Here is a 17,129-nt window from a genome sequence, read left to right on the forward strand (position 1 = left end):
TTTTATGTCAGTGAATCGGTGAAATGTGGTACTAGACAGAGGTTGCAACAGTCAATTATGTGTGGATTTTGGGCATCATACTGAACCTAATTTCTTAGTACAAAAACAAAATCGGAAAGCTAAAAACACAATTTTATTATTTTCAAGCATTTTTATGAACATTTTAACAACAGAGAAAAATAATATGGCGCATTCAAAAATGCCCTGACCTTTATGGAATTCCCTGACTTTCAAGGCCTAGAAAAACAAACCCCAAATACCCTGACTTTCCAGGGGTTTCATGACCTGTACAAACCCTGGATAGCCACCTACAACTTCACTGAAAGAACTTTTCAGTAGTTGATCGGAAATCTCTGGAAATTGGTTCAGAAAGATGTCGCGTGTAGTAAAAAACAAAAACCAATCACACACTGACGATGGCAGCGGGTTGAATGAGCCCAAGACGTGATGACATGGTATGATCATTCACATCAATCATGTACCACAATGCTCTTACTTGATGTACTCAATGTATTGAATGTGGTGCATGGTCAAATCGTTAGACCCTTCGAATTGCAAGAAAAGTGATTGATTGAATGTCTTGATGGTCGCACATGATCAAGGTTTTTCATAAAAGTCCCCCTGAAAAGATATATCGCTTAGGTTTAAGCACTTCCATTAATAAATCTTTGTGAAATAGTATAGATGTAAAAGAACAGTAAAGGATATTTTCTGTGACTTCTGTGTCTTCAATATTCCTGAGTAGTTTATCCCCTAGTTGTTCTGCTTCATCGGATGCGGTACTATCACCACTTTCTTCATCTGCTTCCTACATTAAAATATGACAAATGAATACAACACCCTTAATGAGTCAAGCAAGTTGTACAACATAGCACATATAGGTTAATAACTACACATAAATAATTTGAAGGGCAATGTGAAAAAATCTAAACATTTTGCCTTTGGAACCAAGAAATATGCAGAGGTTCAAAGTAAAAATAAGACTGGCTAAATAACTGGACAACAATAAGACTCAGTCTAGGAACAGCAATGCAACTGGCTTGTCCTACAAACAAAATGGGCTATTTCATTTAAAATTTACACAGTACCCCTGTGGAAGATTTTGGAAATATCTTCCACAGTGGGAGTCCGAATTTCCAATGGAATGAACACATACAATGTAAGCAGCTGCATTTGAAACTCATCCTTCCTCAGTGGAAAATTCATGTTGAATCTTTTTCAGAGGGTGTATGAAACTCAAATGAAGCTGCCTAATGTGTTCATTCCATTTGAAATTCATACTCCCCCTATGAGAGATATTTCCAAAATCTTCCACAGGGGTAGTGAGGATTTTAAATGGAATAGCCCATTGCAAATCTGACATACCTCTTGGTTTTGCTGACATCGAGTGCAATCACACCAAAATCCATACACATCATACAGGTCTCGTTGTCTCTTAGCCATAGGTTTCAGCAAATTCACGTAATTAATAGAACACTGGAAAGAACAAATGAAAAGCATTCTTTCAAATCTGAGATATATTGTCATTCCAATTATATACAGGGGACTTGCAGCCTGTGATTTTCTTTTTCTTTACCATAGTGGAAGAACCAACTGGTAGAGCTTGCTATAATGAAAGATAAAGATAAAAAGACTAGTTTGCGTCTGACGTCATCTGTCAATCAAACTCAAGCATGGTTTGTTTACAAGTGTTGTGATGATATGAGTTGCTGAACGAGGCGGTAAAACCGGATGCCTTATTGTTAATTTTGCACCTTCAAACATACAAACCATCTCAAAAGTTAGGTCTTTATAGTAGGAAACTTTCTTTTGTGAAGGCACCATGTCAACAATGCCTAAAAAAGATGCTTTTTGCCTCTGTTATTCCTCTGCTATTCCTTTTCTCCGATTGGCACCAGATAAATCGACCTTCCTTGTACACGCTATTAACCAATCAAGGATCGTATAGAATTTGATTGACAGTGACGTCAGACGCAAACTAGTCTTTTTTATCTTTGTCTTCAATTATATATACCGTACCTTTCATTAGCCTGTAATGGGAGGCCTGTCAGTGATCCAATCCCTACCCAGGGGATATAGAATTTGGATTGGGTGGTGATGTGCAGCTTACCCCCAAAATATACAGGCATGGAAACTGGTCTTGAAAAAACCACTGAAACCCATGTTTTTTACCATTTTCTGTGAATTTGAATCAGAAATAGGCTAAAAAACACTGAAAACAATAACAAAAAACACTAAAATCAGCTAAATCGCTGAAATTTTTCATGCCTGAATAAACTAAATTTGATGAAATAGAGATCCAAAATTGTTTCATTTTCTTTTCAAATTTGCCAAATTCTGCAAATTTTGCTAAAAGATAAGGTAAATTTGAAAAAACACCCCTTGTGGAAAGCTTGCTAGAGACCTTTGGTTAATACATGTAGGTCTACAACAGGCCAGTGGCGTAGCCGGGGGAACGCTGCCTGCCTGCGAGAAGTCTTGCCCCCCTCTTGCCTCCCCCGTGGAATGCTGGCCACCGTGATATTTAAGATTTTTTAGTCCTTTTTTGTATTTTTTTATTCCATTTTTGACCATTTTCGTCAAAGTTTTCCCTCTTAAAAGTTGTCTTGCCACCCATTGCCCACCCTCTGAAAAACCCTGCAAAAGTTAGGACAGGCATATGGCAGGTCCGCCCGCTTTTCACTAGCCTTCACACAATTAGTTTGCTTGTCTTCGTCTGCATTACAATTATTTTGAAAGCCTTCTATTGCTGATTCCATTGTTTGATTGGACAGAACACAAAAATACACTAACCTCCTCCCCAGCTCTTGTATACTCCTGATTACTATTGTTGATTGAATACAAAACAAATACATAATACTAAAATGACTAACCTATTCCCCAGGCTTGATACTACTGATTGCCATTGTTGATTGAATACAACACAAATATAATATACTAACCTCTTCCCCTGGCTTGATGTCTCGTATATTCCTGACTTCTATTATTGAATGGTTGAATACAAAGCAGCAGTTAGGTGCGCAGCTATGATTGAATAAGGCAGATCTGATCAGAAAGGAAACACCATAAAAACAGAAGAAACCATCAACATTTATGTAATAGAATCATGGAACTGTATCTTCTTATTTTCCATTCTATTTTTTGCATGACTGTAACGCCCAGTGGTATACTAATATACCATGTGAATGACTAAGCCTGAAGTGCTTTAATTACAGTAAAATTTAACTTTTTATATTAAATCCGGAGATCTCCAGTTTTATTCTGAGTTCACCGATCGAATGATGGCTAAACACATCGTATGCGTGTGTATCATTGAATCAGTGACATATAAACAGTATGCATATTGCTATTCATCAAACGTCTTGACGTATAGACTGTCTGTATTGCTGTTAGTCTTATGTCTTGTTTGTACATCCCAGCTGCTCCATCGATAATCATGATAATAATATGATTGGTGAACTAATACACGCATAGTAGGCGCTGGAATGAAATAGCAATTTTCTTTGTTTTACCTCATTTGTTTGGCTCAAAATGAAAAGGGGACAATGTGATCAGTAGCTATCAGTGAAAACTAACATTTAAATAGGAATCTATTCTTCATACAAATCACACATTATTACTTTAATTACACAGTAAATATGCACAATTGTCACAAAAGCAAGTCTTATTTTGAATACAATCCTCACCACTAAAAGTGTGAGCTGACATCTACATTTTATTCAGAATTGGATAAAAAGAATCTCAAATCACAGCTTTTACAAATATTCCAAATGAACTTATTCAAAAAAGAAAGATGATGAAAGAAAAATTAATCTATTATCTAGTTTTGATTTGATGGCTTTTTAATTTTAATTTTAATATTTGTTTTTGTTTTTTTCAAATACATTTCAATGTACAGGTGAATACTTAATTTCTCAAAATTCAATTCACAAACAGAAATAATTTTCTAAAATGTTCAAAATGAAAGATGTGATTGATACCCAACAGGGTCAAATATAGTTATGGTACTAAATCAGGGTTGTAGCTACAGTGGGCGGCAGTTTTAGAGCCCACCACTCAGCTGCAATTTAAGCATTGGAGCCCACCACTCAGAGTCCAAAATATTGCACAATTATGTTGAATTATTCAAGAATTTGGTCAATTTTGACAAAAAATTGCCAAATATACAAGATTTTCATCAAATGCCAACCAGCACTAAAAATATCCTAGCTACAACCCTGTACTAAATTTTGATTCAAAGTTTACCTGGTATAAATAACTTCTCCAATTGGTTTCCTAGTCTCAGCATCTAGTAAACAGAAACCATTGACTTGTAGTTTTGCATAGAGGACTCCGATTTGGTCAGCATTCCAGCCGTGGACGGTCTCACTGCTTACAAAATCAAATAAACTTGCAGCAGCTTGACTGTAATGACTTTGCATTTCTTCATTTGACGACAGTTCACCTAAATGAGTATAGACAAGAAAAGGTATGTCATAAAATTGGTTATTATTCAAACATCTGCTGATTATCTACTCAATGCTGACATCAGTGGGCTATTCCATTTAAATCGACACTACCCCTGTGGAAGATTTTGGAAATATCTTCCACATAGGGAGTATAAGTTTCAAATAGAATAGACAATTGGGTAACTTCCATTTAAAATACTTACTCCAGTTGTGGATGATATTGGTAAAGGCATAATACAGGGGGAGTATGGGTTTCAAAATGATTAACCCTGATGAGTCAAGTTAGCTCAATCGATAAGGCATTCAACTATGGTGCGAGAAGTTGCGGGTTCGAACCCTGATGGTGACTAGTATGCTCTCATAGACAAGGCGGTTCTCGAACCACGAGTCTCACCTGCTTTTGCGACCACCTGCTTTTGCGATTACTTTTGGTAGAAGTAAATCAACCTGCAACAAGCCATGGTGATTTGACTGTTCAATTGGAGCTTGATTGGATCAATATTGAAATTTGACCTTTGACCCCTAAATTTTGGTGGTTCTCGGTTGGGCACGATTACCTGGCAGATGGTGACTGTACCCACCAAGTCTCATGCCCATCCGACAGTTTTTACTAATTTGACCTCAAATGACCCTGGTGACCCGGAAATGACCTTCCAAAAATTGGACTCTATATGTTGACTTTACCCAGCAACTTTCATGGCCATACAACAGTTTTTAGTAATTTAACCTCAGATGACCCCTGAGTGACCTCGGATGACCTTGAAATGACCATCCATAAATTTGGCTCTAAATGTTGACTGTACCCACCAAGTTTCATGCCCAGACGAGGTTTTAGTAATTTGACCTCAGATGACCCCTGGGTGACCCAGGATAACCCCAAAATGACCTTCAAAAATTTGGCTCTAAATGTTGACTGTGCCCACCAAGTTTCATGCCCATACAACAGTTTTTAGTAATTTGACCTCATATGACCCTGAAATGACCTTCCAGAAGTTTGACTCTAAATGATGACTATACTCACCAAGTTTCATTCCAATGTGACTGTTTTTGGGAACTCAGATGACCCCTGAGTGACCTCGAATGACCTTGAAATTGCCATCCATAAATTTGGCTCTAAATGTTGACTGTACCCACCAAGTTTCATGCCCAGACGAGGTTTTAGTAATTTGACCTCAGATGACCCCTGGGTGACCCAGGATAACCCCAAAATGACCTTCAAAATTTTGGCTCTAAATGTTGACTGTGCCCACCAAGTTTCATGCCCATACAACAGTTTTAGTAATTTGACCTCATATGACCCTGAAATGACCTTCCAGAAATTTGACTCTAAATGTTGACTGTACCCACCAAGTTTCATGCCCATATGAGTTTTTAGTAATTTGACCTCAGATGACCCCTGGGAGACCTCGATTGACCCTGAAATGACCGTCCGAAAATTTGACTCTAAATGTTGACTGTACCCACCAAGTTTCATGCCCATACAAGTTTTCAGTAATTTGACCTCAGATGACCCCTGCGTGACCTTAGATGACCCCAAAATTACCTTCCGAAACTTTGACTCTAAATGTTGACTGTACCCACCAATTTCATGCCCATACGACAGTTTTTAGTAATTTGACCTCAGATGACCCATTGTGACCTCGGATGACCCCGAAATGACCGTCCGATAAGTTGACTCTAAATGTTAACTGTACCCACCAAGATTCATGCCCATACGAAAGTTTTTAGAAATTTGACCTCAGATGAACCCTTGGTGACCTCAAATGACCCCGAAATGACCATCCGAAAATTTGACTCTAAATGTTAACTGTACCCACCAAGTTTCATGCCCATTCGACAGTTTTTAGCAATTTGACCTCAGATGACCCCTTGGTGACCTTGGATGACCCCGAAATTACCTTCCGAAACTTTGACTCTAAATGTTAACTGCACCCACCAAGTTAAATGCCCATACGACAGTTTTTAGTAATTTGACCTCAGATGACCCCTGGGTGACCTCGAATGACCCCAAAATTACCTTCCGAAACTTTGACTCTAAATGTTGACTGTACCCACCAAGTTTCATGCCCATACGACAGTTTTTAGTAATTTGACCTCAGATGACCCCTTGGTGACCTTGGATGACCCCGAAATTACCTTCCAAAAATTTGGCTCTAAATGTTGACTGTACTCACCAAAGTTTCATGCCCATACGACAGTTTTTAGTAATTTGACCTCAGATGACCCCTTGTGACCTCGGATGACCCCAAAATGACCGTCCAATAAGTTGACTCTAAATGTTAACTGTACCCACCAAGTTTCGTGCCCATATGACAGTTTTTAGTAATTTGACCTCAGATGACCCCTGGATGACCTCGGGTGACCTTGACCCACTAACCAATACAAACTTGTTCTGTCTGGGGTCAAGATGCACCCACCCACCAAGTTTGAAGAATGTGCAACCCCTAGTCTCAGAGAAAAAAGGTTTTTGCATATTATGCATAAATTATGCAAATTAGGTAGTTAATTACCATATTTTGCGCTGAAAATCGAAACAGGTCAAGATCCTCTAGTCATGCTACACCCTACCACGTTTCATCATCATAGGGCTTAGCGTTCTTACGGATCACCAGATACAGCTCCGCAAGGTGGATTTCTTCAGATTTCCAACCATATTTGTAGAAGCATTACGCATAAATTATGCAAATTAACAACTAAATGCGCATACTTTTCGCCGAAAAACTAATCAGGTGATCTGCAGGTGTGTATCATTCCTGTCACCAGGTTTCGTTACCATGCGCCCGACGGATCTTGAGATAGTCTGTCCACAAACTCCGCTATCAATTTGCGCTGATTTTCGCATACATTATGCAAATTAGCTATGTTAATTTCCATATTTTTCACCAAAAACATACGATTACGGAGCAAACTTGAATACCCTTCCTCCCACCAAGTAGCGTCCCCGTAGGTCTTACGGTTCCCCAGATACAGCTCCGGACAGGCGAGACAAAAAATTGAGTTAGCTTAAAATTCCCCTGGACAAGGAACATACTGCTAATTTGTCTCGTTGTAACCTGTAAGAAACTCGGGGAGCTGATCCTGGTTGCAAAGGTTATTTGTGGAATGTCTAGGGTGTGCGCTCTTGAAGCAGCAAAAGTCCCTGAATTGTTGTTTAATGGTTTACGGAATGATGTGAGGCCGTAGTGGTCAGCGACAACCTGTAAAGTGTGCTGAGGCTTGTGGATCAATGTCTAGGCATTGTGCCTGTACGACGTACAGGCACAATGCAGTACAATGCAATACAGGCACAATACGTACAGTGTACGTAGCACACTATAAATCACTGCGGTTTCTTTTTTTTAATTACATTTGAAATACATAAGGATAACAACCAAACACTATAGCTTATGTCAATAAATGAAACACATTTATTGTATGATACCAGCCATGTGATGGCAAGGAAGGGTGAATTGTTAAAACAGAGCTCGTAGCCCAAAACCTAAACTAAGCTATTAAATCATTTGGAAACTTCGCTAAACATGTAAAGATTTAAAAAACACAAATATTCCGGGGAGGGGAGGCTCCTGGTATAACATTGCCCCCCTTCCTTTTATGTTTAATTTTAGTATGAAAAATGTGTCTTTTTTCCCAATTTTTTTCAACCCTTTTCACCTAACTGAAAATTTTGTGACATTTGGCCAAAAATCTGGGCCTTGGGTATAAAAATTAAAATTGACATGATACAAAAGCATTTCTTACCATTACACAAATCATCAACTGTTGTTGGGAAATTCCTGGATGGCTCACTTGCTCCGTGTTTATGTTTCTTCTTCTGAAAGAAAAAATTATAAAATAATCGACTTGATCAATATAAATTAATTCTAGATTATAAATGTTGAAGGTGGTGACCTGATCAACAACCTCATCTAGCCATTTTGTGAAAAGAAAGCTCCTACATTTTCTTATTTTACCCAGTACCCCGATAAAACATTAACACTCAAGATGCTTTGTTTAGATGGTGCATGGTGTGAACAAAACCACCACTGGAAGCATGTGTACAATGGGGTATTGTTATACACATAAACACTACTGGAGTAGTATAACATTTGGAAACAAATAAATTTGAACTCTGAATTGATAACAAACACTGTAAATGTTATGTATTACCTAGCCACCTAGGCACCTACCTATCTCTGTCTTTTTGATCAGAGTGTGCTCCAGGGATGAAAGCAGAAGGTCAGAGCAACACTAAATTGGCTTAAACTCATTGAACCTTATATAGTAGGCGACTAAAACCTAGTTTATTTTGGTCAAATTGGGATTTAGTGGTGTATTAGAGTCAGTTGCTGGTGGTGGGGTTGAGGCAAAGATAAAAATTTTCCTGGTGGGCATCATTTTGGCCTGGATTTCATGGTACAAATTGAGCATGAAGCATGCAAAAGTTTACAATTTGACACGCAAAATCAAGGTGAAATTTGTTGTTCACCCGCTCAATTTATAAAATTTGGCTATAAACAAGATTTACACTTCATAGGGCAATTCTGGCCAATTTCTGGCCTGTAGATGAAGCTAGCTAGTCTGGTAGGTACTCTGGTGCAGGTCAATTTGCAATTTTGCTTATATCAGGCTATAAAGAAGATTCACATAGATGTAACAGGGCAATTCTGGTCTATTTCTGGCCAGTAGATGGAGTTGGTAGCCAGCCCAGTCAGTGCTGTCTGGCGAGTACTCTGCCCCCCTTGTGATACCCCCCTCCTGTGTGATATGCTACTGATTGGAATGAGCAGTTTTATTCAAATAACAAATAAACCAGGTAAGACATTAGGGGGCTATATTTTGTTTTGGAGGGGGTCCCAAATATACCGGGGGATCATAAATTTTTGGAAAGAAAAATAGCAGGAGTCATAACATTTTTGATGACCAAAATGTAGGGAGTCACAAGATGACTACAGATAGTGTGTTTATTTTATTCAAAAAGACAGATTTCAATACAATTTTAGCCTGTTTAAGGGGTAAGGGGTATTGGTGGTGGGGGGTCATAAAAGTTTTTTGCTGAAATAAGGGGGTCGCAATTTTATTGACACCGACTTTTTGTAAATTTTGGACCCCCCTTCCGAAGAAAATGATAGCCCCCTTAGGCAAATGGACATTGCTATCAAGAAATGACTAAACAGTATCTGACCTGTCTTTTGTTTTGTTGGTGTATAATTCTGATCATCACTCTTGCAGACGACCATGGTGGCAGTGTCCTCTGCTTGTTTTTCCTCTTGTACCGACACTCGTATTGATGGTCAATCCATCCAACACTCTAAAGGGTATGAGATAAACGTTTTCAAAGTTTATTTACAAAAAATTTAAAATAACAAAACCTAAATGTACAAAAAGCACTGTAAAGTTGCTTTGAAAACATTTTTTTTTTTAAAGTTCCTCTTTCTATTTGGCCTTATATTTTCAAAGCTAATAATTCAATTGAAGTGAGTCTTGGCACACATCATCAAGACACATTTCAATCAAATTAGTTTTCAAGAACGGCGAACTTACTTTTTTAAAGTGCTTATAATATCTATCAAAATAGCAAATTAGTGACCTATTTTGACCTATTTCAAGAATGGTGTGGTCAATTGTCAAAATTCAAAAAGTATGTAATACCGTAGCTGATTTATTCCTTAACACACCAGTTATTTTGTTAAATGTTTAGTTGTGGTGTTAAAAACCCAAACAATTAAGTTTCTGATGATAGTTCTTTCAGGGACACCCTGTATATTCCGTTTCATTCCAAGTAGAGAAATCCTACAACAATTGAAGATTTATTATGGTAGGGCTCCGGCTGTTAATGTTATACTTCTTATTTTCAATTGACAAAAAATTAAATAAAATTAAATTAAATAGAATGATTTCCTTCACTCAGATAGAAAGACCAAATTTCTGTTATTTTGGAAGTGCAACATATTCTAAGATTTTATTTTATTACGTCTGCTTACCTGACACTTCTTGCTGCAATATCTGACTTCATTACAACCACCACAAACCTTGAGTTTTTCTCTGAAAAAAGTAACATGACAAAACAAATTGTTATTGGAATTTGTTGGGTAACCCATACATAATATATATAAATTCTTTTTCTTTATTCGTTTTAATTAGTCTTTGCTGCTAGTGTTAATTGTTTATACTCTGCAACACTCCTATTCTGAGCAAGGCCCAATACTTGTGCTGACAGCCAAGTTGGTCACTTCTTGCTCACTGTTCAAAATTTGCTCGAGAAACACTAGCCACGAATTTGCTCACGGATGCGCTCGCATTCGTGGCTAGTGTCCTTTCGTATCTAATTTGGGGGTAAACATATTACGTAAGACCACATAAATTATAATGACAATACAACATGATAAACATACCCTGAAATAACACCCTTCTATCTAACTTCACTTACCATTCTGTTACTATACGTGTTGGTGGCATAATTCCCAGATAGTATGTCCCATTTAAAGTGTACTCACATGAATATTTCGGCACATTTGTGATAAAAATCGCTCCCTTCTTTTCCGGTGATCGCATGTTCAATGGATACAACACGTGAATAGCAGGACTCGTCAGCTCAGGCCCATGCCAACTCGACCACAAACTAATTCGCCCCTGTATAAACCCACTTAGGTTTTTATGTGTAGATGCCATGTTAATTAGAAGACGCAATGTGCTGTGGCTGTGCAATGATTATGAGCCCCCCCCTCCCGGGGAAAATTTCCGAACGACCATAAAAATCGCTTGACCCCCCCCCTCGGCCTGAAAAGTCACTTGTCCCCACTCGGCCAACCAAAAAATTGCTTCTCCCCCCCTCCGTCGCCAAAAATTCCCCTCTACTTTGTACTCTTTTAAAACAGATCAATCAAAATTCCTTTTTGTTATTGTCAATTTATGTTACTAAACTCGCCACAAAATTAGTTCTGTGAAAGTCACTCACATAGGGCGTGGTATACAGTCACTTACGGAGCACAGCCAATTACATTGTTTGTCTTTATTGCTATGATGTACCGTCTACCAGGCAGGGTGCGAGTCTAAAAGTCACTCACATAGGGCGTGGTGTAAAGTCACTTACGGAGCACAGCCAATTAACTTGTTTGTCTTTATTGCTATGATGTACCGTCTACCAGGCAGGGTGCGATCTAAAAAGTCACTCACATAGGGCGTGGTGTAAAGTCACTTACGGAGCACAGCCAATTAACTTGTTTTTTATTTATTGCTATGATGTACCGTCTACCAGGGTGCAGTCTAAAGTCACCTACATAGGGCGTGGTGTATTAAAATCACTTACGGAGCACAGCCAATTAATTTGTTTGTCTTTATTGCTATTATACACCGTCATAAGTCACCTACAGCACCCTGAAATGAATAGGGCGTGGTGTAAAGTCACTTACGGGACACGGCCAAATTTGACGGGAGATGCAGATAGAGGAGAGCCAGACATGATGGAGGCTTGAGAAAGGGGAGGGGGGAGGACAGAAACAGTAGTGCAGCGTGCTCATCACATGGGGGAGGGGCACCGACCATGATGGGGGGCACCGGATCTGATTGTCAGGGCAGACCCCATCCCCCCACACAACACCTAAAATGGGGACGGAGAGGCGGGAATGGGGACGAGAAGATGGTGAGAAAGAGAAAAGGAAGGGCGTAAAAATAGGGACGATACTGACCGTGCCCCCCCTCGTATGCTGGCTGCGCGCCTGGGTACCGTACAGGTCCAGAGCCAGCCATCGGTACAGGTGTATACGATGGCGGAAATTGGGACTCGAGTTCGGGTTCGAAAAACGTCTGAGAACTGGATCGAGGGAGGGATTTTGAAGGCCGGGTTTGAAGGGAGAGAGAGAGACAGAAATAGAGTGAGAGAGGGATGGAAAAAGTCACCCAGGTTAAGTCAAATTTTATTTAAGCCTCATGCATTAAAAAATGTCTGTGTGTTGACCACTTTTCTTCAGATCTTCAATCATCAGAGATCCCAACATTAACACTATACAAGTTTGCACAAAGCACATGATCTGATCGTTATAATGGCTTTATAAATGTCACTTTTTATAACAAAAAAAAAACTTTTAATCAGTGGGTCACTGTTGTGGGCGGGGCTAAAAGTGATAGCCAATTACCTTTTCCCATTTGCTTTTGGTAAGTGATCAAAATCAATTCCCAGTTTCCCACGCTATTTAGAATGTGCACGGCTAGACATCTCGGCACCTTGCCATGGTATATTTCCTGGGAAAATCCGCTTATTTTCAATATTTGCGGTGAGCTTTTGCGAGTTGAGCGGTGAACATAAAGCGATGGTTTGGTACTACAGTCATGGTACAATTAGGGACGCACCATTATATTCTCAGGGGGGTAGGAAGTTGGGTCGGGGAAAGAAATTTTGTTGCCGCTGAACTAGGCGGCGAAGTTTGTGAAGGCGGCGGCAAGGTTTTTTTTTTAAATTTCATGCATTTATACACAGTTAGGTGGGGGAAGTATTTTTTTTTTTAGTGTTGGTGGGGAAAGGTTTTTTTTTTGGTCATGTAGTGGGTGAAGTTTTTCAAAACTTCCTACCCCACCCTGAGAATCTAATGGTGCGTCCCTTACAATCATCATGGTCATGTTGACGCATCGTTTTATCTACGGTGAGGTAAGGGACGCACCATTAGATTCTCGGGGGGGTAGGAAGTTGGGGTCGTGGAATTTTTTCAAGTTTTTTTTTAATTTCATGCATTTATACACAGTTAGGTGGGGAAGTTTTGGGTTGTTTTTAGTATTGGTAGGGATTTTTTTTTGCTCAAAAATTTCATACCCTCCCCCCTCCCGAGAATTCTAATGGTGCGTCCATATTTTTGCCAATAATGTAGTTTCTGATGAGGAGCATTGTAGACACCCAGTTGGTCGTGAGCAATTATTTTTTATTTTGAACATAATTGGATGAAATTACTTGAGTCCCAAGGGTTTTACACGGTCGGTCGGGTTACCAGAAATTTTTATTAGGCTTTATATAATGATGAAAAATGAGCAAATTCACGAAAAACATTGCTATTTAAAAGCTATATTAGGTTATTTTTTCTTCACTAACTGTGACTTTTTTTTTTTCACCCTTGACATCAAATTTATTTTTTTTGTCAGTGGAGCAATTTTTTTTGCCAGTGGAGCAATTTTTTGTTGCTCAGATGGCATTACAATTTTTTTTCAAAAATATACCAAGCCCCCCCTTGATATCTAATGGTGCGCCCCTTACACATAAAAACGTGGTTTTATACAGGGACCGAATTTGCGTGTGGTCGAGTTGCCTTGGACCGTGTCCTTGATTGAAATGCCCTGGACTGGTTCATCGATCGGCAAACATAACAGGTGTTATCTGAATGAGGTAGTCTCTTACCTACTAAGTGACTGTCCAGTCATAAATCACCAGAATTTACGCGTGTACGATAATCTGATAGGTTGAGATTATTTTCCACGATGTGACAGCTACAATAAGCGGCACTGTAAGCAGCGCTGAATTAGGCTCCAGATATCATCTTATTTTTGAGGATCGTATGTAACAAAGATGTCAAAAGGTAGGGTTTAACTCAATTAAGCTTATAATGGCACGCTTATGAAAGTTTGTTGTGAACCATCCGGCATTTTATCAATGTTTACATGCCGGCGCAACTTTGTGTACCGGAAGCCCCACGAAATCATATAGCTCCGGTCTCTAACGCAAATCAAAGATTTGCGTTAGAGAATATGCTCGAACAATTCAAAATGTGACATGTACACCAATTACAGTCCCCGAAATGGTAGACTTTTTAGTCGACCTCAATTCCGAAACATTTAGTGATAGTTAAAAATGCGATCCCCAACCCTTTGGTTACCTTTGGACAAATTTGTAGAAGTCTCAGTGTCTGAAAATCCCCGGTACAAACATCGAAATGTCACATTTCTCAGTCCCGGTGATGAATACTATATATCCACATCGCTGTGTAGCCAGCAGCCATTCAAACATGAATATGCATATCTCTGACCCCTGTACCGTCAAGCACGCAGGGTCTTAGCTAGCCACACGTCTGGCCATCATTTTAGACGGGGAGTTTGCTCCTGGGACGGGCAAAATTAATGCCTTATATGCTATATATATTATAAATTGTATGTTTTAAGAAGCTAATTGCCCTTTTTAGTAGACCCAATTTGTAGAACAAGGCCATATAAACACATATTTGAACTCTTTGACTGAACCCCCAGTGGGCTATAGACGTCTGGTAAATGTTTTAATGGCCAAATTAGGACAGGCAATTTTATTCAAATGACGGGCAACTCTCAATTTCTAGCTAAGACCCTGCAAGCACGTCACGTTAATTCCAACCACTCCGATCCACCGATTGTGACCACGTGGTCGGGTTCATGAATATTTAATGAGCAGCTTGATACTGACGTCATTACGCATGCGTGATATGAATCTGAGGTGACCAGGAGCTACCATTTTGGTAGCCTGAACTTGACTCGTGCGTTCTACTCGCTAGATACAGCGGTTTAAAAATTTCCTTTTGGTTGACATAAATCGAACAAAATTTTCAATAACAGGTAATAGTAGGATTTCAATTTTTTATAAATGAAGTTACATGTAGTTTTGAAGAATGACAAAGTTGTTTTTGGAAACTTAGATGTTTGTTTCAACTGATGATGTAGGATCGCAAGGTGAGTGAATTTGTGAAGAGATTTCCTTGTTGAGTAATAGTAGGATACGGGACGTAGGCTAAAATAGTACTTTGACCTGCTCTGACGTCTAAAATTCACGCGGGTTGTTTCATATCTGCTTACCAGACAGCAATACTGCGTATTGCTGTATGGAACCAGACATTAACACTCCTACCACTGTACCAGTAACTAAGGGTTGCAGTACAATAATTAAATTAAAAATTCTTCTTGATCTTGCGTCACCTTCCTTTTGGAATCCATCTGGATAAGGAAGAAATCCCAACAAGTCATGAACAGAGATGAACTGCGAGTAGTGCGCCCTCTACAGGCTGAAATTTGCTGGGAAAGGTGTGTGGACATAGCTCACTCTGAAGGAGAATGTCGCCCATGACACTCGAAACTGTCAGGTCAGTGAAAAAAATACCTAATTGGTTTTGAAAAATAAACTTTGTATTCTGATTTTCTGCAAACCTGATGAATTTATTTACGGACTTTAGCGACATTTGAATCATAATTTTTCAAATTTATCGCTACTGGTACTTTTTCAAATACCATATTTCGTCAAATAGTCGCCCCCCCTCACCCCCCACCACCAAGATGTTTCAAAAATGCCGATATTTCCATGCTTACTTGTGTAGTAAGCTTACCAAGTTGCCCACATGGTTGATAATAGCGTCAATAATTGGCGAAAATCTGGATTGGAAACCCGGCAGTGAACCAGAAGTCAGTGTTTCTATTTCATAGTTCTTCATTTTAGCATGAGTTTTAAGATTACCTAATGATTTTAACTGGAATTATCGTTCTAAAATTGATCTCGAATAAACGCCCCCCCCCCCCTTGGGAAAATGTAACGCCCCAGGGGGTGTTTATTTGACGAAATACGGTATTGAATAAAACAGTTAATTGTTAAAAAATTGTTAAAAAAGTTAATTGAATGGACAGTCAGAAGTATTTTCATTAATTGTATCGGTTGTAATTCATGTTGTACATGCGACATACAATCCTGTCGGATCCCGTACAAATGTTGGTAGCTGTGTTCATTCAATTGGAATTTCCAGTATAGTTAGCAATGATTAATGCTTTTAAGATATTGTCAAATCATGTACCGGTAGAACTTTATAAAAGGTGAATTCAAATTTGCCATCAAACCGTATCATTTTACATCAAATTAAAATTTAAAGCCCTTGAAAGAAGCCAAAACTGAAAACCGTTTTGTTATGCTTTCCGTAGCAATGTTACAAAAGAAATCATCAAAAATATTCAGCCAACATTTAATGCATCAATTAAAAAACAAAACAGCATAGTCTATGTCGAGCAGCTTTTCTAGATGTGGAACTGCTATCAAAATCCCTCTAAATTAGCATGTGCAATCTAGTCTCATCACCAAAATAAATCATAGTTTTTGGTTCATGTAGTTTTATCTTTTCTTTTCATTTTCTAATATGTATTGTGTTTGGGTCCCGGTTGAGCCAATTTGGCTGACTAGCAAATGTGTTAACTAAGGTTTGCCTTTTATACCTAAACTATGATATTGTACTCACCTTTTTTGTAGGCAATTTTCACATCTTCTTCTGAACTCTTGTGAAAACAGCACACAAGCAAGTGGATTTTCTCTCACCAAACATGTCCCTGAAGGAAGTGTCTGAGATGCACGAACGCCTCTGCCGCGTGAACTGCACTCAAATATTTCAACGCCTTCATGGATGTGATTTACTGCCATAATCAACGCTATTTTAGGAAAGATATTTGCATGAAATCACATCCATTACATTTGCAACAGCTGTCAATCTGACTGTGTTTACATTTTCCATGTACTGACAGGAACTCGACCCTGTGGAAACAGCTGGTAAAGTTCTTTACCCTGTGTAATTGATATTGATATTAGAGTTTGACACAGTCATAGTTTTTGACTCTATTGTATAGTAATTTCACATTACAAGCTGTTGTCCAAATAATGACTGTATAAACGACTAGCCAGTTAATTTGTACAAATAAAACGTGCACTTTATGAACAAAATTTCATTATAG

At 38.8% G+C, this 17,129-nt stretch overlaps 1 protein-coding gene across 1 annotated transcript; it reads right to left on the bottom strand.

Annotated features, from left to right (window-relative positions):
• Positions 1–607: 607 nt before the first annotated feature.
• LOC140137207 (histone-lysine N-methyltransferase SMYD3-like) lies at positions 608–16,934 on the bottom strand. The gene is made up of 8 exons (XM_072158858.1): positions 16,643–16,934; positions 10,409–10,469; positions 9,610–9,735; positions 8,187–8,259; positions 4,246–4,444; positions 2,943–3,045; positions 1,366–1,476; positions 608–808 (listed from the first exon to the last, which is right to left on the bottom strand). Exons 1-8 carry the CDS (start codon positions 16,819–16,821, stop codon positions 608–610), a joined length of 1,053 nt encoding a protein of 350 aa, XP_072014959.1. The 5' UTR covers positions 16,822–16,934.
• Between the last annotated feature and the right edge of the window lie 195 nt (positions 16,935–17,129).

The sequence above is a fragment of the Amphiura filiformis genome, chromosome 17 (genome assembly GCF_039555335.1).
Source record: "Amphiura filiformis chromosome 17, Afil_fr2py, whole genome shotgun sequence".
NCBI lineage: Eukaryota > Metazoa > Echinodermata > Ophiuroidea > Amphilepidida > Amphiuridae > Amphiura > Amphiura filiformis.